We start from the raw sequence: 23,166 nt of genomic DNA, 5'->3' as shown, positions 1-23,166 counted from the left end.
CTGAGCCATCTCACCAGCCCATGGGGACATTTTTAACTTGCATCATCATTTATGTATCATATGAGAGACAACATTTATTCTCTTTTCGACTTGTTAATGTGTATGAGTGTTTTGTTTGCGTGTGTATTTATGGTTTCCACAGAGGTCCTAAAAGAGGGTGCTGCATTCCCAGGAACTGGGGTTACAGGTGATTGTGACTCACCATGTGGGTGCTGGGAATGAACCCTGGTCTTCTGCGAGAGTACTAAGTGCTCTGAATTGCAGAGCCATTTCACCACCACTGCCACCACCCTTTAAAAAAAAAACAGACCTGATTCCAGAGTTTATATTTTTTACATATAAAAAAACTTCAAAACTTTATTGAGGAATTTATTTCTATAAGAAATACTTCTTACTTACAGCTGTACTTACAGTTGCTATAGTTTTAAATCCAAGATCTGTTTTCACTGTTCAATTTTTAGTGATGTGGGTGGGGATAACTAGCTAGCCTCCTAAGTCAACACATATACTTAATAACATGCTCTGTGCTAGGCTCTGCTTCTGTCTTCTGAGGATATAAGGTTGGGTGTGGCAAGCTCTGAAGAAAACAAAGTAATAGCTATGTAGTGAGATCCTGTAGTGCCCCAGACTGCTTGCTAGGCAGTCTTGTTGATAATTCTCCAGTTTTTATAAATGAAGAAGGCAGTGGCTTGATGTGTGGGTGTGTTGTTTCGTTTTTTACTAACACGGCACTGTTTGTCAGTTTCTAACAAGCTGTGGGTCCTGGCTATCTCTTAAGCAGAGTAGTTTGCCTGCCTGGCTTGATGTGTTTGTTTTTTGATATGATTAAACCATGTTGATTGGAGTTTTCTTTTTCTTCCTTCTTTTTTTAAGACAGGGTCTTACTGTAGCCCTGGTTGGTCAGGAACTCACTGTGTAGACCAGGCTGACCTCAAATCAACAGAGATATTCCTGGCTTTGGCCTCTTGAGTGCTGGGATCTCTCCATTTGACATTCATTTTATCTATTAAAATATATTACCTCCTCAAAGGAATGCATTGAAAAGTAGATACCTCATCCTCCTGCTCATGGTTAAGCCATGATGATTGAGTTCTTCTCTTAAACGCGTTTTCATGGACTGTTCAGGGGTAAATTACTTTATGAACTTTGGTCAATCTGTGGTTGCTTCTAATTATCTGTTTTTAATAAAATAATATACAAACAATTAATTCTTAGTTACTGCTGTGTGGGTGTTTCTGATATTCCTTTTCTTTTCTTGAGACTGCCTGGCTGTGAACTTCTGCCTTCTGCCTTCTTCACTTTGAAGTGCTGAGATTACAGCTGTGCTCCCATACCCAGCTGTTCCTGATGTTTAATATGGGTTTTGCTTGCTGGCTCTGGAGTTTTATTTTAGTTTCTGTGTCTTGATGTTTTCTAATTGCTTTGCAGGAGGGGTATTAGTGATTGGTAATGGGATTGGGCTTGATTGAGTAGGGTATGAGATAAATAAGCTTTCCTTCGAGGAGATTAAAATCTGCTTTTACTTGACTGAGAATGATGTTGTATTTTGATATTTCTTCCTTTTCAGCTATGTGATGATGATGCCATTTAAACGACAGGCTCTCGTGGAGTTTGAAAATATAGATAGTGCCAAAGACTGTGTGACATTTGCTGCAGATGTGCCTGTGTACATTGCTGGCCAACAGGCTTTCTTCAACTATTCTACAAGTAAAAGAATCACGCGGCCAGGAAATACCGATGATCCATCAGGGGGCAACAAAGTCCTCTTGCTCTCTATTCAGAATCCTCTTTATCCAATTACAGTGGTATGTATTTCAGTAGAACAAGCTGCCTCGATAACAACTTGCCTATAGATTTCTTATCTGCCAACTAGTTTTTGTTTTTGTTGTTTTCCTTTGTTTTGAGACACATTTTCATTATGTAGCCCTGGCTGGCCTGAAGCTTGCTATGTAGACCAGTTTGGTTTGGAACTTAAAGAGATCTGCCTGCCTTTGCTTCCCAGGTGCTAGAATTTAAGATGTGCAGCAACATGCTTAGATAATTTTTTTAATATTTATTTTTATTTCTTGTGTATGGGTGTTTTGCCTGCATGTATGTCTGTTCACCAAATGTGTGTAGTCCCCTTGAGCCATAAGAGAGCAGCATAAATCCCCCAGACCTGGAGCTACAGATGGCTGTTGGCTGCTGTGTTGCTGGAAACCCAGCCAGGGTCTGAGCTGCCTCTATCTAGCCCAGTGGTTCCCGGTCTTTCACAGGGTCGCATATCAGAGATTTACATTGTGATTCTCAACAGTAGCAAAATTACAGATATGAAGCAGCAATGAAATAATGTTATGGTTGGGAGTCAACACAGTGTGAGAAACTGTGTTAAAGGGTCACAGCATTAGAAGCAAATGAGATCCTCTTTTGAAAAGTTTAGTAATTAAGAGAAATGATGTCTAGTAAAGTTTTACTTTTTAGATAAAACAAAATGGAATATAATTTTAATGTTTTTCTAAATATAAAAAATGAATAAATATACTTTTTTTTTCTTCATAGGATGTTCTTTATACTGTATGCAACCCTGTTGGAAAAGTACAGCGCATTGTTATCTTCAAGAGAAATGGGATACAAGCAATGGTTGAATATCCTTTATTTGTAAATGTGTTACTGATGTATAGAACTGTTTGTAATTCATATTGATATCTTTTTTTTTTCTTCTTGAGCATTTTTAGGCAAGTGTTGTATTTTCATCTTAGAGCAGTCTTTAAGTTTGTTTGTTGTCTTATTTTGAGATAGGGTCTTGTGTAACTCTGACTGGCCATTAGTTCAGAGATGGGCCATTTCTGAGTACTGAGATTAAAAGTGTGCACCACTGGGCTGGAGAGATGGCTTAGTGGTTAAGAGCACTGACTACCCTTCCAGAGTTCAATTCCCAGCAACCACATGGTGGCTCACAACCATCTGTAGTGGGATCAGATGCCTTCTTCTGGTGTGCCTGAAGACAGCAACAGTGTATTCACATGCATAAAACAAATAAATCTATGAATTTAAAAAAAAAAAAAAAAGAGGCAACCTTGCCAGGTTCCACATCTTTTTTTAAAAAAAAGTGTATACCACTGTGCCCTGCTTAAAAGATGAAACTCTAGTACTTATAGGGAATTTTACTATTTTGATAACTTTGTACCATAAAATAGTCCCCTAAAGTACTGAAGGTTGAGTCCATTGGCTCCACGCACTCGTCCAAGCACTCTGACCAATGTGTTACTTCCTTGGCCCTGTTCTTTAGAGTAAAATAATTTTCTGTTTCATAGTTATAGATTGCCCTTCACTAGGGGGATAGAACCTACTTCATTCTCTACTTTATAGACCTTCTAGTGATTTGGAAGGATTAATGTGGGTATGTTGGTCATGTTATATTTTGTGTTATCCTCAATCTTTAAAATCTTTATTAAATAAAGATTTACTTAGAAATTTTATTTGGGAAAACATTCTCAGAAACACAGTGTTGGTTATCTTTTTAGTTCATTAGGAGTGAAGCACAACTAAATTTAGGAATTCTTCAGCCTACATTTCCTTAATGAAGCCTTACGTTTGAGTCAGTCCTTTGCGCCCAGAAGGCTAAAGCAGCACTCAATGGAGCTGATATATATGCCGGATGTTGCACACTAAAAATTGAATATGCAAGGGTAAGCATTTCTTTTCAACAGTCTACCAAAGGAATATTTATACTTGGGTATTGAATTTAAACTTACGTATCTTCACTTTCCACAGCCAACTCGTCTAAATGTTATTAGGAATGACAATGACAGTTGGGACTACACTAAACCTTATTTGGGAAGACGAGGTAGGTATTTTACGAATTTTAGAATGTACTGAGATCTGCTGAGAAACTTTACAAGCAGTCGCATTCTTTTTTTTCTGAGATGAGCTAGTTAATTAAAATGAAAATCTTGTTGCTGAATGCTTTTGTTACAATGCTGGAAATTAACCTTGGACATTAGTGCCCCCTACTGGTACCTGCTGAGCTTATTTATATTTAGTTCAACAAGGAGCCCTCACATACAGGCACGCCCGCAGTTCAAGGACTTGCATTTCTCCAAGCAGCTCTCTCTCTTTGGAGGAGAGGAAACTGATTCAGAATATTCCTTACAAACTGCAGACTTGCACACTGCTTCTCTATGGAAAGGACTTTCCCCCAAGCTGGACGAGGCATTCAGAAGGCTAGAGGACTCCGGCAGGCTGACTCTACACTTCATCATGCACAACACCGGCATCAGCAAAGCCCTCTGAAAAACTCAGACTTGCAATTCACCTTGACTGCATACTACATGCATCATCAGCCCAAGTCTGTAAAGGACGACATTTAACAGTACTTCAGACTTGCATGGGATGAACACCATGATAGACTGTGCCCATTTATTCACGTTGTATGTATACTGATCGGATTTCCCTTAAGGTTCCAGTTGTAGAGTTTTCATTTATGAAAACTAGACTTTATGTAATGTTGTAAAGTTTACTGCCCATTGATGTAACTGTATTCAGCTTAGATTTTAAATTGTTAATTGGTTTTTAACCAGGGGTCAGTTTATCTACAGACCTTGGGGATTGATAATGCTTAACCAATTCACACAGACATTAAAGATCTGTGGGTAGAAAGGTGTGTGTTTGTCTGAGGAGAAACAGGTCAGTGGTGTAAAGCGCGTGCTTAGCGGGAATCCACCCTGTGTTTGGTCCTCAGCACAAAAAGTACACATTGTGGCATATAAGTTTACTTTGTTATTGTTTTTCCCTAATTATGAACATGAACAGAGGTTCTAACAAAATGAAAAGGTGCATTATATGTAAAAGATGTTTTTCTGTGTGGTTTGATTTTTGTAAGTGGTTGTTTATAAGTTGTCACATTTTGTAACAAAGGGTTTTTTTACTTATGTTAATTTGTGTAACCAGAAAATTTGACATTTCAAATGTAGGTGAAAATAACGTGTCCTTTTCAAGATAGAATATATCTAAACTTGATAAATCTGAATATTAAGAGCATTTCATTTGAAATGCATTTCCACCAGTAGCCTATAAATGCTAAATTTCACAAGCATAGATTTCACTGATAAATTGTTAAGTAACTGGTAATTTTGAAATATACAAATTAAAATGTCAATCTTGTAAAAACAAGGGGGCTTCAGTATTGGCTACATTTCAGCTACAATATTAACAGTGAACTCCATATTAGGAAAACCCTAGGTGGATGTGTCTGTAAAGTTAGCTAGAAACCACCGTCCAGAATACCTTGAGCAGTGCTCGATGGCCCATGTGCTTAGCCAAAGGAAGGAGAGTAAAACAGTGTGGGCCTTCAAGTGTTCAGACAGATACTAGGATTGACTACTTTTGCTCTCAGTTTCCAAGAAATCATTTCATCTTATGCATGCAATTGTAAATAGGCTTGTTTCATAAAATGTATTTTTGTTAGGCCCCCATTTTTGATACTTATGGAAATTTGCTTGGTTTATGCTTGATGCAGTTGAATCCAATACTGGAAACCAAATCCTTAGGAACTCAAACAAGAGGACATATGGTTGATGAGAAATCTCTCACTTCTGACCACTAACGGTTACTGAACACTACGTTTTCAATATAAACTTGCCTCGTCTGACTTACCTATCAACCTGCCTACCCACCCTTCCTTCCTTTTCTTTTTTTCTTTCTTGGAGGTGGGGGTGGGGGGGAGACTTTAGGACAGGGTTTCTCTGTGTTGCCCTGACTGTCTTGGAACTCATTCTGTAGACCAGGGTAGCCTTGAACTCAGATCTGCAGGCCCTTGCCTTCCGAATGCTGGATTAAAGGTGGGTGCAATTCTACCCAGCAAAACATTTATACATTTTAACATTGTGTATTCTTCTAATAGGTTTGAACTTTACACAAAGCCAACTTTTTTTTAAATGGAATTCTAGTTAGATAATTTATTTAGAAATGTATAAGCTAGATATCTGAAGAATAAAACATAATTAAGAAAAGTAAAATAAGTTTATATTTATGCTTTTAGGGAAAATACTCTTATTTTTCTAATTTATTATTGACAGGTAGCTTTCTTGCTAGACTTGCAGCTTATAAACAAAATTTCTGTAGTGATTTAAGCTTGACTCAAATTGACAGTTTATTAAAATTATTTGTTTGCTTTGCCCAAATACCTTTATGGAGAGCCAGATATGGTGGTGCATGCCTATAATCCCAGCACTTGGGAAACAGAGGCAAAGAAAGAGAAGTTTGAAGTCAACCTGAGCTATGTGAGACACTGTCTCAAAAACAAACAATAAATAAAAGGAAGACAAGATCTCCATATATCTTTACTATAAAAAAGCCTCATTAAAATACAATTTCATTTTTTATAACGTCATTACATTTTATTTTATTTTATTTTATTTTATTACAGAGACTCCTTAGTCTGAACAGTTAAATTCATGAAACCATTATGGTTCTTATAAGAAACGAGGAATTGAATTTGGTGGTTAGTGGTATCTACACAAGCAGACAGTTTAGCTTAGGAAATCAACAGACTGGATTAACTCAAGAGGACTGACACAAATATTGGGAAATGCTGGCATCCATGTTAATTTTTTTTTCTTACCCTGGAGAAGCTAAGTGGTTGAGTAGGTGAGGTCATGTTAAGTGATCAGAAGCATTTGGAAGGATGTTTTAAGTACTAAGTATACGGTCTTAAATACATTAGAATGGGAGTGGAAGATCAGTTCCTATTTGGTGTAAAAAATGATTTTCTTGAAACTTAGGTTATCTGTAAATGTAAAGAAAGAGAGTGAATGCCTTATTGCTGGTATTGGTTAAGCAGTGGCCAAAAGGGATGGGTAAGAGTTTGTTCGTTTGTTTAATCGAATAACTTGATGACCCCCCCTTTAGTCCCTTTCAGTGATATGATAGCTTGGTTAAAAGAGGTAATTAAAAATAGACTTCTGGGCCGGGCGTGGTGGCGCATGCCTTTAATCCCAGCAGAGGCAGGCGGATTTCTGAGTTCGAGGCCAGCCTGGTCTACAGAGTGAGTTCCAGGACAGCCAAGGCTACACAGAGAAACCTGTTTCGAAAAACCAAAAAAAAAAAAAAAAAAAAATAGACTTCTGACATGAAAGTTAAAGCATTTCTCATCTTCCATAAACCTTGCTTGTTTAGGTGACTAAGGATATTTTGGGCACTATAATTCAATCAGCAAACTTCTAAAAGTATTATATGATGGTTTGAAATTTGCCAGCAGACACTAGAAGTCCTATTTTGGAAACCTGGAAGTAACTTTTTAAAAATGATCTTTCAAATAAGATTTGAGGAAATTGGCATGCCATTTTTGAAAATATAGCTAGAATAAAAATTATCTTTAGAGTATTGTAGTATTCTCATCCAATAATGTAGCCCCCTTGGTTAGGTTTATCTTGGTATTTAAACTCTGGAGGTTGCTCATACTTCTGCTTGATGTTACGGTCAATAGAACATGACCTATTTATGGTACAACATAAGCCAGTGATGTGCAAGTTCTCAGCTCTCAAGTCAGTAGGTGTTTGTAAATATGTGTATGTACATATAAAATACTCTGTGTTTACTGATTGTGAAACCATGTAATACAGGTTGTTGTTGGCTTATGCTGAAACTTCTTGAAAGAAGCCCACTTTGAAAATGTGTTGCTGTTGAAGCTAATAGTATGATTCAGGTACTGTCTTTCAAAGTACTGCACTTACAAGCTTGTTTTAAAGACATGTATTGGTAAAACGTCTGTACAGTGTCAAGCTCTAGCAGTGTGTACATTCACTTCCTGCAAAGCACCTAATCTTTTACATTTGAAAGTGTGATTGTATTTGGCATTTATCTAGAACATAATTTTCAGTGGAATTTGTTAGATAGAATTGTTTTCTTAAACCTTTGGTGTTTGTATTTAAATTGGATATGAATGGATGTTTAAAATTAACCAGGAGTCATATTTCTTTTATGAAGTATATGGATGTTTTGAATGGGTGTTTCCCATGTGAAAACTCTGTTAAGTACTTGGATCAAAATTGTTAAAACCATGTTTCTACTTTTGTGTCAGATAGAGGAAAGGGTCGCCAGAGACAAGCCATTTTGGGAGATCATCCTTCTTCGTTTAGACATGATGGCTATGGTAAGTCTGCCAAGGCAGAAGGAAGGTAGTATAGATCAATCGCGAGAATGTGTGCGTTTCTGATGGCGAGTGCTCTGTTTCTCGTCTGTGTCTTTTTTCCTTAGCTCCTAACCTCCTGTTGTAGTTTATTTCCAAGAAGTTGTCCAAAACCTTTGTTTTCTTAGGAAATTGATACATTAAATAATTTGTGAATAAATTGAGAGCTATTGGTTGGGGGGATTGGACTCTTGTTTGTTTGATTGATTGATTGATTGATTTTTGATTTGTAAGGAACTCTGGTTTAGAGGACCAGGAAGGGGTGTTACTGCTTAGTCGGTTTATTTTCATTTGGCAATTGGAAGAAGAATGGCTCTATTTATTATAGAGGCTCAGTTTTACAGTTGTTGTTTTGGCTTTAGTTAAATTTGTTTGTATTTAATTCCATTTTTGAAACCTCCTCTTACTCTTTGCTAGGTAGGAATTTTGATATTACAAAATTCAGAAGAATGGTTTTCTTTGAGAGAAATCTAGGCTTCAAATTATTCTTGAAAACAGAAGTTGAGAGTTGTTACTAAGCATTGTGTTAATTGACTGTACATTGTTTTAAAATATTTTTTAATTTTCAGGGGTTAGTTGTTGACTTTACATAGTCTATGCTTCAAAGTGGAAAAACTGTTCTTTTTTTTTTAAGGTGGAAGAAAGTTCAAGTTGATATGCTTTGTGAAGTGTTTAGATTTATCATACAGTCGGTGTTCTGTTTACAAATGATTTTCACATTTTATGACCATTCTTGGAGTTTTAGCTATTGGCTATATTTCCTTCTTTTAAATAAATTATTTTTATGTGTATGGGTATTTAGCCTGCATGTATATATATGCACAATGTATGTGCCTGGTGCATGTAGAGGCCAGAAGAGTGTATTGGATCTCCTGGAACTAGAGTTAGACAGTTGTAAGCCACCTGCATGTGGTGCTGGGAACTAAACCCAGGTCTTCTAGAACAACAACCAGTGTCTTCTTTAAAACTTGAAAAATGTATTTTGTATGTCTAGGATAAAATTTCAATGTTTCTTAATAATCTGTATGGTAGAGAAAGTTGAAACACTTTTCTTGTTAAAACAGTAAGTGTTGTACAGTTTTTTTTAGAAAAAACATTTTTAATTAGCCGTGTGTGGTGGTGCACACCTTTAATCACAGCACTTGGAGGCAGAGGCAGGCGGATTTCTGAGTTCGAGGCCAGCCTGGTCTACAAAGTGAGTTCCAGGGCAGCCAGGGCTACACAGAGAAACCCTGTCTCGTAAAACCTCCCCCTCAAAAAAAACCCAAAACATTTTTAATTACATTTTTATTTTGTGTGGGCATGCCAGTGGATAGATAGATCAGAGGACTTAGTTCTCTTCCACCATGTGGTACCCAGGAATTGAACTCCGGTTGTTAGGCTTAGAGGCAGGCAAGCAGGCACCTTTTACCCATAGAGCCATCTTGCTGGCCTGGTGTGGTTTTGTTTGTTTGTTGTTTCTGTAGCTTAGGAATGTATGTATAGTTTTGTTTCTGCAGTAAAGAAGCCTGAGCAGAAGCCATTTATGCTATGTATTACAGAAGGATCGCATTATTTGTGGTGTTAAATGTGTTAATGGTAGTCACCTGAAGGCTAAAACCTGGTAAAACATTTGCCAAAGTAGCTGGAAAAATTGAAAAGGATAAGTGAGAAACAAGGAGCTGTTCTGTAGTGGTATTGAAACTGTTTCCTTAGTATTCTGTTATCACATATACTTTACAAAAAAGAATTAGGTAGACAAATAAATTAGATACTGTATTAGAACCTTTTACTTTAAAAAAAAGTCTGTTGTGATATTTATTGATACTTGATTTTGTTACTTATGAGTAAATTTTAAACTAAAGCTTGTGTAAAGAGAAGTGCGCAGTTTGGAGTGATAGGTGCTGAACAGGGAGCGTGGAGATGGTAGAGTGTTGCTCCAGGAATGGTTGTCTTGGGTTGTGTGGGTTCATCTGTTCTCAGCGACATCAGTAAGATACTGAACAGGGAGATGAATTTGTCTGCTTCCTAATAGAAGTAAGCACATGGGCTTAAGAGGTCAGAGACTGTAAAGAGGGGCTGGAGAGATGGCTCAGCAGTTAAGACTGCTCTGCCGGAGGTCCTGAGTTCAATTCCCAGCAACCACATGGTGGCTCACAACCATCTGTAATGAGATCTGATGCCCTCTTCTGGTGTGTGTCCAGAGACAGCTGCAGTGTACTCATATACATAAAAAATAAATAAGTACATCTAAAAAAAAAAAGCAAGATGAGGAAGTACGAAGAAGGGTGTGTCCTGGGAGTGCTGAGATTTTACAAATGTGCAGATCACAGCTGTGTCCCGGCAGAGCAGCTGTTAGGCCAGGCAGCTTTATTTGCATTTTGTGATCACATCATGGATGTTTCTAGGTATTGATCTAAAATAGGCAGGTGCATATTTTTAACTAGATTAAATTTATTCACTCCTCTATCATTGAATATATTTTATACTGTCACAGTTTTTTATTTATTTTCTGTGTAAAAGACATGGTCTCACTATTATATATATCTCCAGCTGGCCTGGAACTTACAGTGTAAAGCAGGCTGGCTTTGAACCATACTTCAACAGTGAGCTTCAAGCACTTGCATGTTGATGGCAGCATTTCTGGATATTACTCGTGGCTCACTATTTTGAAAGACAGGAAATGATTTCAGAATGTACATAATGTCATTTATATAGCATTTTCCCATGTAAGTTGATTATATGAAACATTAGTTTTTTTTAAAGCATCAAAATTTGCATGTTCTATGTAGGGCTGATAGCTATACACAACCGTCTAAATAATGTAGATATTTTAATTCTGGTGACTAATGGTCATAGTTAAAATCATATTTATTCTCTTGACTGGTTGTGGCTGTTAACCTGTATTCTATCAACGTTTATGAATTTTGTCCGACTCAAGCTTAGACGTTTGTAGTGCGTATCTGCTGCAGTTGTTTTTACTGTCCACTCAAGCTTAGATGTTTCTAGTGCGTATCTGCTGCAGTTGTTTTTACTGTCCACAGGGAAGGAATAGTAATGTTAGTGGAGGATCCCTGGCATAAGCAAATGCGTGTGGCAGAGAGACAGTATAATCTGAATACTGTCTCTGAAATGTTAATCAAAGTCCTTGATTCCTAGCAGGGGAAAAGGAAAAAAAGCTAATGATAAAATGAGAAAACAGCTTGAGATGTGGTCTTTACTGCACCTTAGTGTACCTTCTAGACTATGCTTCTGTAACCACTAACTTAGGAGAGCCCTAGATGTTTAGCATTTGTTTTTATTTAATTTATTAATTTATTACACAAGAGGATTCTTTTTTTAATATGTGTGCTTGCATGGGTTTGTGTACATCACATGTGCAGGTGCTGGAAGAGGCCAGAAGGTAGAAGATCCCCTGGAACTGAAGTGGTAGCCACTGTACTGTGCAATGCTTGACATGGGTACTGGGACCCGGCTAAACCCAGGCCCACCCACTCCATAAGAGCAGTGAGCTCTCCTGACTATTGGCCTCTCCTCAGCCCCTGGGTCTGTGTGTGTACTCTCAAGTCTCCATCTTAGTTGCTGCTTCTAGGTTCTTAATTGGTACCTCAGTTTCTACACAATTGTTCCATTCCATTCTGTTACACACTTAAGAAAAAGCTTGAAAATGAAATTGTAGATGCAAAAACCATAAAGCTTACAACTCTTAAATTTAGCAAGTTGATTCTGAAATTAAGAATCTCATGTTAAGAGGTATAGTGGCAGGGGGTGGTATTCCATTAGAATTTTTAATGTGTTTTACGTGTATGTCTGTGAAGGTTTTGGATTCCCTGGAACTGGTGTTACAGACAATTGTGAGCTGCCATGTAGGTGCTCTGGAAGAGCAGTCAGTACTCCCAGTCACTGAGCCATTTCTCCAGCTGCCTTTTTTTAAAAAAGGAAAACAGTGATTGCATGCCTGTGAGATGGATCAGTGGGTAAAGGCACTTGCTGCCAAGCCTGAAAACCTGAATTTGCTGGGGCATGGTGGCGCATGTCTTTAATCCCAGCACTTGGGAGGCAGAGGCAGGAGAATTTCTGAGTTCAAGGCCAGCCTGTTCTACAGAGTGAGTTCCGGGACAGTCAGGGCTATACAGAGAAACCCTGTCTCGAAAAACCAACAAAACGAAACTGAATTTGACTCTGGAACCCATATGGTAGAATAGACTCCTACAAGTTGTACTCTGTTTCTGCCTTTACCATAAGACACACATCACAGACACACGGGCACCCACATCCATGCCAAATGAAGTATTCATGGAGAATGATAGGACACCTGGGTATAGATGATGAGGTATTAACTAGTTCTAGTCTTTATTTTAATGAAAATACAATGTATTCAAGGAAACAACTTTTTGCAGAGCTGAAAATTATTTTTTTTTTCTTTTTGGTGGGGGCTTGTTTGAAACATGGTCTCTCACTTTGTAACTTTGGCTGGCTTCAAACTCAGAGAACCACTTGGCTCAGCCTCCTTAGTGTTGGGAGTAAAGCATGCACCGTCACATTGGCTTGAAAATGGTTTTTTTTTATATAAGGTATATGAAGGTAGTTTCTTATATTTGCTTATCTCTTATTCATTGAAAAGATAGGCAGTTTTTTTTTAATTGGAGATATAACTTATATACAGTGGAATTAATAGTCTTTATATGGTGGCTTTTTTTGTTGGTGTTCCTTTGTTCTCTTTTAAGAAGGATCTCATAACGTAGGCTGTCCTTGATGTAACTGAGGCTGGCCTTCAGTTCTGGGTCCTCTTGCCTTCCTAAGGATGGATTATAGGTGTATGTCACCATGTCTGGCTGAACTATAGCATCACATATATACATACATACACACATGCTTATATATTCTAAAGTTTTACACTGGCTCCCTCTATCCTATAGCCTAGTCTTAAACCTTTTGAAAATATAGATTTAGACTATTGTATTTATATAGGTATAGCTAAGTCTGTTGGATATGGTACATATAAATGCTGCTTTCCTGTATATATTTTAAGTATTTGTATACTTGAGGGTTTTTTGTTTGTTTTTGATATACATGAAACTAATTTCGAGAATTTAATTTGGGTTGGAGTACCTGCTTAGAATACACAAGGTCCTGGATTTTTATATGGGGAAGTGTAGCTACTAATTTTTGTAAATGAAAATATGTACATGTGTTTTACTTATTTATCATTTTGGTCCTTTTTACAGGATCGCATGGTCCGTTACTGCCTTTACCAAGTCGTTATAGAATGGGCTCTAGAGATACACCTGAACTTGTTGCCTATCCGTTACCACAAGCGTCTTCCTCTTACATGCATGGAGGAAGTCCATCTGGCTCCGTTGTAATGGTTAGTGGATTGCATCAACTCAAAATGAATTGTTCAAGAGTCTTCAACCTATTCTGCTTGTATGGAAATATTGAAAAGGTACATTTTATTTTTTACTTTATTTGAGTGGAATATCTAGTGGTAATTCAGAAAATACTACACATACTTGAATTAGGAACATCTTAATTCTTTCACTAACGACTCCTATAAGCTTAAAAACATGTATTAACTACAGAAATGGTAAGTGATCAGTAAAACTTAGATATTGCTAATCATCTGGTTAGTAATAAAAATATGTTTTAAATTACCAATATAAAGAGCAAGGTCCAAAGCAGCAATTTAATCCCCTACTTGTGTCCTAAAGGCGTAGCAGTAGTTTGACTCTCAGTTTTTCTACTTTATAATGTTACAAACGTGATACATCTAATAAACATACTCTGGATTTAAAATTTGCTGCATTAGCAATATGTGTAATATTCTTTCTGTAATCCTAAGGAGCAGCAGCAGCCCAGGCTTTTCAGTTATTATCACATGAGCAAAACACTGACATTGATTCTTTACAGTGTGCTGTGTCAGCCAAGCTGTGATACTGGGTAGACTGGGATTTAAGTTCATCTTCAACTTAGGATGCTTTTAGTTTAATAGGCGAAGAAAGCCTTTAATCACTTGAAACAGGCTTTAACATTTAACATGCAAAACTAGAGAATTTGAAAGAACAGTTGTGCTCTTGGAGCTAGATATTTGTAAATGTGTCTCAAAGCTTGACTTGGGTGGGGAGTGGTGTTATACACTTGCTTTCTAAATGGCGTGATAGGAATTTTATTTTTTTATATTTTTGTTAGTGTGTAAGGTCCAAAGCAGCAATTTAATCCCCTTGCATGTATGCCTGTGCATCACATGTGTGCCTGGCATTAACAGAAATCAGAAGAGGGTGCTGGAACCCCTGAAACTGGAGTTAAGAATGACATGAACCACATATGTGTGTGCTGGTACTAAATCCAAGTTCTGGGTTTTGTTGTTTGGTTTGGTTTGTTTTTTTCGAGACAGGGTTTCTCTGTGTAGCCCTGGCTGTCCTGGAACTCACTCTGTAGACCAGGCTGGCCTTGAACTCAGAAATCTGCCTGCCTCTGCCTCCAAGTGCTGGGATTAAAGGTGTGCGGCACCACACCCGGCTTTTGATTTTTTTGCCAAGTTCTTTGTAAAAACAGCAAGTACTAACTTGAGCCAACTTCAATGATCTTATGAGGAACAATGTGGTTTTTTTTTTTTTTTTNTGACTTTTTTTTTTTTNTTTATTACATGTAAGTACACTGTAGCTGTCTTCAGACACATCAGAAGAGGGAGTCAGATCTTGTTCAGGATGGTTGTGAGCCACCATGTGGTTGCTGGGATTTGAACTAAGGACCTTTGGAAGAGCAGTCGGGTGCTCTTACCTGCTGAGCCATCTCACCAGCCTGAACAATGTGTTTTTATTTGAGCTCAGTTAATATCTGAAACTGACCTACTTTGACAGAATGTTTTAATATTGTATAATGTTTTTTTTTCCTCTCGTGATTTTAATGTTCTTTCCCTAGTGATAAGAAAGTATAAATCTGTGAGTCACTGGGATGGGAGTGGGAGCATGGCTTAAAAACTTAGTGCTCCTAGTTCTTAGCTCATTCATTCTAAAGCCTTAATAAGCAGCTCTTGAGAGTCCTAGACAAGAGTTATCTCCACCATTTCATTATACTAAAAAGAGGAAGAAGAAGAAAAAAGAGGTTATTTGATCTAAGGGTAGGCAGACACTAAATGCTGGAAGTTTAATCTATCTTTGGTGTTAAGAATGTCTCATGATTTAGTTTTTGGTATGTTGTTTGACTAATTCTACTGTTTCATTTCATATTACCTCAAATTTTTATTACTTCTCTAAATTTTTATATATTTTATATTATGTGTGTGGGTTTTCCCTATGTATGTCTATGCACCACCTGCATGCTTGCTATCCAAGGAGGCCAGAAGAGGGCTTCTGGAACTAGAGTTAGAGAGGTTGTGTGCTACCATGTGGGTGCTGGGGATTAAACCTGGTCCTCTAGAAGAGCATCAGTGAGTGAGTGCTCTTAACTACTGAGCCTTCTCTTCAGCTCCCAAGTTTCAAATAATCTTTAGTGATGGATTGTGATGCACAAAATTCAAACCATCATAATCCTTTATTCATACTTAAACTTTTCCAGTGATTTAATTTTTTTAAAAAATTATGAGTACGAATGTTTTGCCTGCATGTGTATATATTGTGGCTTATGTGTGTCTGGTGCCTGTGGGGTTCAGAAGAAAGATTGGGTCCCCAGAACTGCAGTTGTAGATGGTTGTGAGCCACTGTGTAGATGCTAGAAATCATACCTGAGCGACAAATCCTGTGCTGTCTTGAGGGCTCTTTTCCAGTTTATCTGGGCAGGGGATTTACAAATACAAGAACCACATTAACTTATATTTAGATAACTATATATACTATATAATTATAATAAGTATTAGATTTTAGGATATTACGGATTAAATCGAGGGATAAAGTGTTGCCTACAGCAAAGCCACTGATCTCAAGGAAAGCTGAAATTTTCTTTTACACCAAGTTTTGTTCAGGTATGATGTGCTAGGGTATCCTTTCAAACCTGGAAGTGATGGAGATAAATAAATAAATGGTGAACTTATTTATGATTTATATATATTCTAAGTGTTCCCTTGATGTTGACAGGTAAGAAGGAAAATGTATGCAAAATTTCTTATTTACTGCTTGTTTTAATAGTTCTAAGAGCCTGACATTGCACTTTCTACTACCATGCAATCTCTAGGCACTTATTTATTTATTTATTGCCTTGTCGTTTCTGAATTGTTCACTTCAATATAAAGGCAACATGGTTATAAATCTGTAGTACCAGCCGGGCAGTGGTGGCGCACGCCTTTAATCCCAGCACTTGGGAGGCCGAGGCAGGAGAATTTCTGAGTTCAAGGCCAGCCTGTTCTACAGAGTGAGTTCCGGGACAGTCAGAGCTACACAGAGAAACCCTGTCTCGAAAAAAACAAAACCAAAACAAAACAAAACAAAACAAAACAGAAAAAAATCTGTAGTACCTAGCACAGTGCTCTCATACTCGATAGTCAAATATTTGTTGAATGAATATTGACAATGTAGGCTGAGTACTTGGGAACTCTGTCATCATCTTCATCCTACAGCGACAGTCTGGAGTAGAGGAGTTAAGTAGATCACCTCTAGAGCACACAGAGAAAACCTTGGAGCACACCTGGGCTCAGTGTGCTTTAGAATCGAGTTACAGTACAGTCTCGCCTTTAACTTCACTCGGTTTTGGTGAGAGTTAAGGCTATCTCATGAATGATGGATTAAGGTGAAGACTCTAAGAAATGATCTTTGGGGCCTTTTTGTGTTTGCAGGTAAAGTTTATGAAGACCATTCCTGGCACAGCACTCGTAGAAATGGGTGACGAGTATGCTGTGGAGAGAGCTGTCACTCACCTTAATAATGTCAAGCTGTTTGGGAAAAGGCTCAATGTTTGGTAATTACTTGTCTTAAGTTATAAATGTTAAAGAATATTTTGAAATTCTTGGTAACTTTAGAGTATTTTGTAGTAACTGAGCATATATCTGAAGATAACAATATTAATATTATTATTGGCAACAAGTTTTAAGGTTATGTAATTGTTCTAATTTTAAATGAATTTTTTTATTTAGAAATTAAAAATATGTTTGTATATATATATGAGTGCAAATGGCCAAAAAGTTGAGTTTTCTTGGCGCTGTGAACTGAACTCAGGTCCTTTGCGATTGCAGTAAGCACTCTTAACCACTGAGCCCTCTAGTAATCAAAATCTCCTAGTTTTTACTTTAATTACTGTAAAACAATGTTAAAACAGATAAATCCTTAACATGAGAATATATTTGATATATTTTATTTCTAATTGATACTTAAAATATAGACATGATTGATTATAACCCAAAATGCATACAGTTGATGTATTCTGTACCTCTTGATTCAACCATCCATAATTAGAGAATGTTTGTGAGAAAAAATTATGTATCTGTACAGAACATAAACATAGTATTTTTTAAATAATATATACATCTATACATTTAGTATTTACACTATGTTATATATTAGACGTTTAGAGAGGTGATTTGCATTATAAAGAAGGCAATAAAATCAGGCATCATGGCAAATACCTGTAATCCCAGCACTTGGGAGGTGGAGACAGGAGGATCAGAAAGCCAAAGTCTTCCTCAGTTACATAGTGAGTGCCAGGCCTGCTTCTCTCAAAAACAAAAACAAGCCCCCAAAACCAAGAGAGTAAATAAGAAGGTTGTGCATAGTTTAAATGTACACGCTGTAGCATTTGATAGAGACTTGAGTCTAGCACCTTCTTTTGTTGATTCATAGAACTATTTGTGACTACCTGCTGCTTTTGTCTAACAAGATATATTGTTTTCTTTTCTAATCTTCAGTGTGTCTAAACAGCATTCAGTTGTTCCAAGCCAAATATTTGAGCTAGAGGATGGTACGAGCAGCTACAAAGATTTTGCAATGAGCAAAAATAATCGCTTTACAAGTGCTGGACAAGCATCTAAGAATATAATCCAGCCACCATCATGTGTGCTGCATTATTACAATGTTCCACTGTGTGTCACAGAAGAGACCTTCACAAAGGTGGGCACTGAAGAAAACAGTGTTAGAATGCTGCGCTTTGTGTTTTAAGTTTATGTAGTATTTGAAAATTTTTCTAAAATCCTGCTTTTTGTTGTTAGTTTGGTTTGGGTTTGTGTATGTAGAGGCTACAGGTTGGTGATGTTGAATGTTTTCCTCTGTTGATCTCCACCTTGTGTATATTCATTAAATTTGCTTTTAAAATATGAACATTTTGCCAGCAGTAGTGGTGCACGCCTTTAATCTCAGCACTTGGGAGGCAGAGGCAGGCGGATCTATACAGAAAAACCCTGGAGAGAGAGAGAGGGAGAGGGAGGAGGGAGAGAGGGAGAGAAAGCATGAACATTTCATTTTCCTGCATTTGTGTGTCATCCTTGGGCAAGGGCCATGCTAAGTCTGTGTGTCCAGTTTTAGCCTATGCATTGCCAAAGTGAGCATTACACACTGACCCTAGAACTTGCCAGTTGTCTAGACTGGGTAAGCAGAAGTTTCTGGGATCTTGTCTGCCTCCCAGAAGCCTACATGTTTATTGGTCTTTTGTTGCCTTATAGCTCAATCATTTGGGAACTTGGAGTTAGGTTGATGTTTCTTTACCTCACAAAGTAACTTTAATACAAGTACCTACAATAGCTCAGTTGAGACAAGGTAAGCCAAGCAGCTAACTCAGCTGAGTGTGGTGGGCAGTACGTGTGCTAGCCCTTGGAAGGCTGAGAGGCAGGAGGATTATTGACATGCATTTAAGGCTGATTTGGGTTACTTCGCAGGAGCCTGACTCAAAACCAAACCAAACCAAAAACCCGAAACAAGAGGAAACTTACTTTACTTTAAATCTCACCAATTGAATTTTGTGTGCCCGTCCCACTGTAACTCAGAACTGTCGTAGCGCTTCAGGAATCACATGCTTTCCGGAACTGTACTTCCTTTCTTTAGTATTCAGATAACTCTTCATAAAGTCTGAGGAAATGTATTACAACTTAAAAAATCTGTTTTATTATATATAAAATTATTTACATAGTTTCAGACAAATTTCACTGTTTTTTTTTTCTTCAGAACTTGATGTTAACTTGAACATACATGAATTTATGTTGTACTAAAGGCTTAAATGCTACTATAAAGCTAGCTTTTTAAAAAAGAGCTTTATTTAACTGTATTTGTGATAGAGTTTTGCCTTCCCTTGGCAGTTATGTAACGACCACGAAGTTCTTCCGTTCATCAAATATAAAGTGTTTGACGCGAAAGGTAAGTGAGCGTCTCTTGGGACGTTTTCAAGTTTTGCAGGAAGATTGCTGACACGTAAGTAACCACTGGGTTTGCGTCTGTTTTGGTTTAGCTTCTGCGAAAACTCTGTCTGGGCTGTTGGAGTGGAAGTGCAAAACGGATGCCGTGGAAGCTCTCACTGCGCTCAATCACTACCAGATACGAGTCCCGAGTAAGTGACGGCCTTCAGAAGAGGAGGGTGACGAAGGTGCTGGGGGCGGGGGTAATGGGCTTCTTCAGAGAGGCAGCTCTGCGCTGGCTTGACAGTATTGATAGCAGATTTTGGTAGGGTTGAAGCTATCTCCAAAGGATTGTTCAGAAACCTAAATGAAACCACAGGGAGGTCCCTGAGGGCTCAGTAGGATTACAATTCAAACTGCAGGATGTGAAGAAAGAAGGTAAGTTGTTTCCACTGTAAACACAGTTACTAGTCTGTTTGAGATTGCCAGGAGGTGGTTGGGGAAGGAAACGTGACTCTACCCAAAGTTACATAAATTTTGGCCTGGTTCATTGCTGTCATAACATGATTATCTAATATGTGATGGAATTATCTCTTGTCAGTAACTTTCCTGGCAAATACTGATTATGCTGGAAATTGTTTCTCAGCTGTTGGTCGGCTTCAACCAAACTCTGGCACGAGGGACACAGACAGGTTTTTACTGTTTGTCCTGATTGGTCTGAAACTCAGTGTTTAGACCAACCAATCTGGCTTGGAACTTGTCTGCACCTAGCTGTGACAAGCTTGTGTAGCTACTACCTGGCTAAGAGCTGGCTTTTTTTCAATGTACAGGTCAGTTTCCTTAGTACAGGACATTAATGTGCATTTTTTGACAAAATGTTGCTAGATTTTCCTTTAAAAAGGTTGTTTTGGTAACAGAACCACGATATATTACACTGACTATTGCCCAGTATTTTACAGCATTGGGTCATACATATTCAGTTTTTACCTGAAAAAAAAAAAACAAAACAAAACAAAAAACCAATGTCCCATTGTGTTTGTTTATCTCCAAAAGGGGTAAATGACCTTTTTTTTCCATATGCTAGAAACAAGGTTGTATAATTTACTTTGATCCTAGATCTAAAGGGTATTTAAATTCCATCTTTTAAAAGTATTAAATTGGTACACTTGTAATTTTAGTATTCAGGAGATGGTAACCAGAGGATCAAGAGTTTGAGGCCAGCCTATTTCAAAATTTCAAAATAATAATAATAGTAATAACTGAGTGAGTGAGTGCAGTGACAGAAAGATACCACAGGGTTGGGGGGATTTGCCTCTAGTTAACTCTAGAGACTGGATGGGAATGTCAGCAGCTGACAAGTTCAAGACCAGTCTGGGCAACATAAACAGCAAGACTTCATTCCAACAAAAAGGGAGGAACAAAAATTTTTAAAAATTACTTGAATGTTTTATATTTGGAAACATGCTTTAAATATAGCACCCAAATGTTTGTTGGAGCATCAACAGAAAATAATACTGCCAAATGTTGAAAATTACAGAAGCTTAGTAGTATTTTGTATATGTTAAAAAATTACCTAAAAAATTAAGAGAAATACCTCCTTGAAATACAGAGAGGTAAATGTTAAATGATTTAATTTATAGAAAGTTTTCAACTTTAAGTTACTACCAAGATAAAAATGTACCATTGGCAATATGCTCTATTAAAGTGAACTCTGATGTGACAGCTGTTTGATTATCCTGGTGTATTGATCCTTAATAATGAACTAATTCCTTGAAAAATTGAGTCTGTTCTTAATGCTTAGAACAGTAGGAATGTAGTAACAGGCAGACTCTTTATGGAGCTTACTGTCTACTAAGGAGGGACAGGGAAAATTTACCTTACATACAGATTTCCTTCCTGGGACTGGAGAGCTGGCTCAGTGAGTAAGAGCACTGACGCCTCCCTTTGGCACCCACATAGTGCACACTGGAGCTCCAGGGCAGGGGATGGGGCACCAGGCATGCGCACGCATGGATGGTGTAACTGCAGATGTATCTACAGACAAAACACTGATACACATAAATATTTAAAAGTTTTTCTTTTTTGTATTCTTATTACCACTAGTAAAATGGTAGAATAATTTACTAATTCAATGTGGTCTTGACATTTTGATGGATTATTAACTTCAGTTTTTCAATCTTTACAGATGGTTCCAACCCCTATACATTGAAGCTTTGCTTTTCTACGTCGTCCCATTTATAAGAAGAGAAGAGCATGTTGGAATTTATGTTCCTCTTTATTACAGTTTTAAAGCTATACTTCATCCATAATAATCTAAAATGGTTGATCTAATGTTGCCTTGCTTACTATAAGATCCTGTTCTGTAATAAACATATTTTGCCTCAAGTAAATTTGTTGTTAACTTAAATATTGTTTTCACCTTAAGATAGAGTACCATAATGTAGACTGTCTACAGCTTCTTTGTAGATTATACAAATGTATGGTTTCTAACATTATTACAAATTTTGTTCCATGGTAAAATATATTTGCATTCTTAATAGTAATTATCTGCAGATGTTTTTCCATTGTGTATTAGATTAATGCAGGTGAAAGTATTGCATTTTAATACCGAATTCCTACACTAGATGATTGAGTCTGTTACAGTTACTCATATTAAATATAATTTGTATTTATTATTTAATCAAATTTGAGAATGACGTTGCATATGTTGACTTTCAGGAACTACAGATTTAGCTGACGTCAATTTCTAAAAGGCTTAATAGACACGAACACACTTGTATGGTATGCACTCAAACTCAGATTGCTGTGTTTCTTTTAAAAAGTCATCATTTGTATTGACATGCTTCTGTTCCTAGTTCCAGTTTGGAGGTTTTATAAAGTTATAATAATAAGTTAATGTGTTCATCTTCATTATTTTGCATGTGACCTAATCTTAAAGTACATGTAGTATTTGACATTGATATTTTAATACTGTAGAAGCTAAAATTAACAATTCTTGTATATAATAACCTGGGTTCCATAAATGAGTTTCAGAGAACTTGTGAGCCCTTCCAAATTGTGTGTAGAGTTTGCAATATATGCATTTTTATTTCTTAATCTTTGATCCATCATAATATATGTATTTTTCTATATGGTGTAAGATTTAAGAATTTTATTTTTGATCAAAACAGCTATTTGTCTCAACACCATTTATTAAACATTCTCCCTCTGGGTTTGTTTCTTTCTCTGTTTAAGTAATCATACTAAGGCCGTTATTCAGTTTACACCTTTTTAATAATTAGAGAATGGGTGTAGTCATTTTATTTTCATCTTAAAAGAAGAGAGAATATGTTTTACCTGTGTAGACTCTGGGTAGTCCATAGTTAGCAGGAGCAGTTTTATGAGTTTTAGATTTTGTTTGTTTGTTTGTTTTTTAGATAAAGTCTCGGTGTAGGTCTGGCTGTCCTGAAATTTGTCTTGGAACTTGCAGTATAGACCAGGCTGGCATCCCACAGCGATCCACCTGATTCAGCCTCCTCAGTGCTGGGATTAAAGGCATGTGTCACCACACCTGGCTGTTATTTCTAATTTTAATAACAACAACAAACCCCAAAACCTGAGTTTTTTTAGAGTCAAAGACTTAAAATTAAAAACATATTGAATTTTTTTTAAGATTTAGAATGTGTGTATATGTGAGTGTGTGTGTGTGTATGTGTGTGTGTGTGTGTGTATGTGGTGTGTGTGTATGTATGTGTGTGTGTGTGTATGTGGTGGGTGTGAGTGTGTAAGTGTA

The 23,166-nt window shown here is 37.2% G+C and overlaps 1 protein-coding gene across 2 annotated transcripts in view; it reads left to right on the top strand.

The window, feature by feature from the left end:
* Positions 1–22,629, top strand: part of Hnrnpll (heterogeneous nuclear ribonucleoprotein L like) — a 33,246-nt gene extending 10,617 nt beyond the window's left edge. Inside the window, exons 3-13 of one of the 2 annotated variants that reach the window (XM_021149197.2) lie at positions 1,568–1,805; positions 2,539–2,624; positions 3,572–3,668; positions 3,754–3,826; positions 8,060–8,131; positions 13,375–13,592; positions 16,914–17,035; positions 17,979–18,180; positions 19,359–19,416; positions 19,508–19,606; positions 21,580–22,629. In XM_021149197.2, coding sequence (XP_021004856.1) covers positions 1,568–1,805; positions 2,539–2,624; positions 3,572–3,668; positions 3,754–3,826; positions 8,060–8,131; positions 13,375–13,592; positions 16,914–17,035; positions 17,979–18,180; positions 19,359–19,416; positions 19,508–19,606; positions 21,580–21,635 — 1,321 coding nt within the window. In that variant the 3' untranslated portion in view covers positions 21,636–22,629. The remainder of the gene's footprint in view (positions 1–1,567; positions 1,806–2,538; positions 2,625–3,571; positions 3,669–3,753; positions 3,827–8,059; positions 8,132–13,374; positions 13,593–16,913; positions 17,036–17,978; positions 18,181–19,358; positions 19,417–19,507; positions 19,607–21,579) is intronic. The other variant, XM_021149198.2, reaches the window with a different exon arrangement.
* Positions 22,630–23,166: the final 537 nt, after the last annotated feature.

The sequence above is a fragment of the Mus caroli genome, chromosome 17, assembly GCF_900094665.2.
Source record: "Mus caroli chromosome 17, CAROLI_EIJ_v1.1, whole genome shotgun sequence".
Taxonomy (NCBI): Eukaryota; Metazoa; Chordata; class Mammalia; order Rodentia; family Muridae; genus Mus; species Mus caroli.
This window is presented reverse-complemented; position numbering and strand designations above follow the sequence as displayed.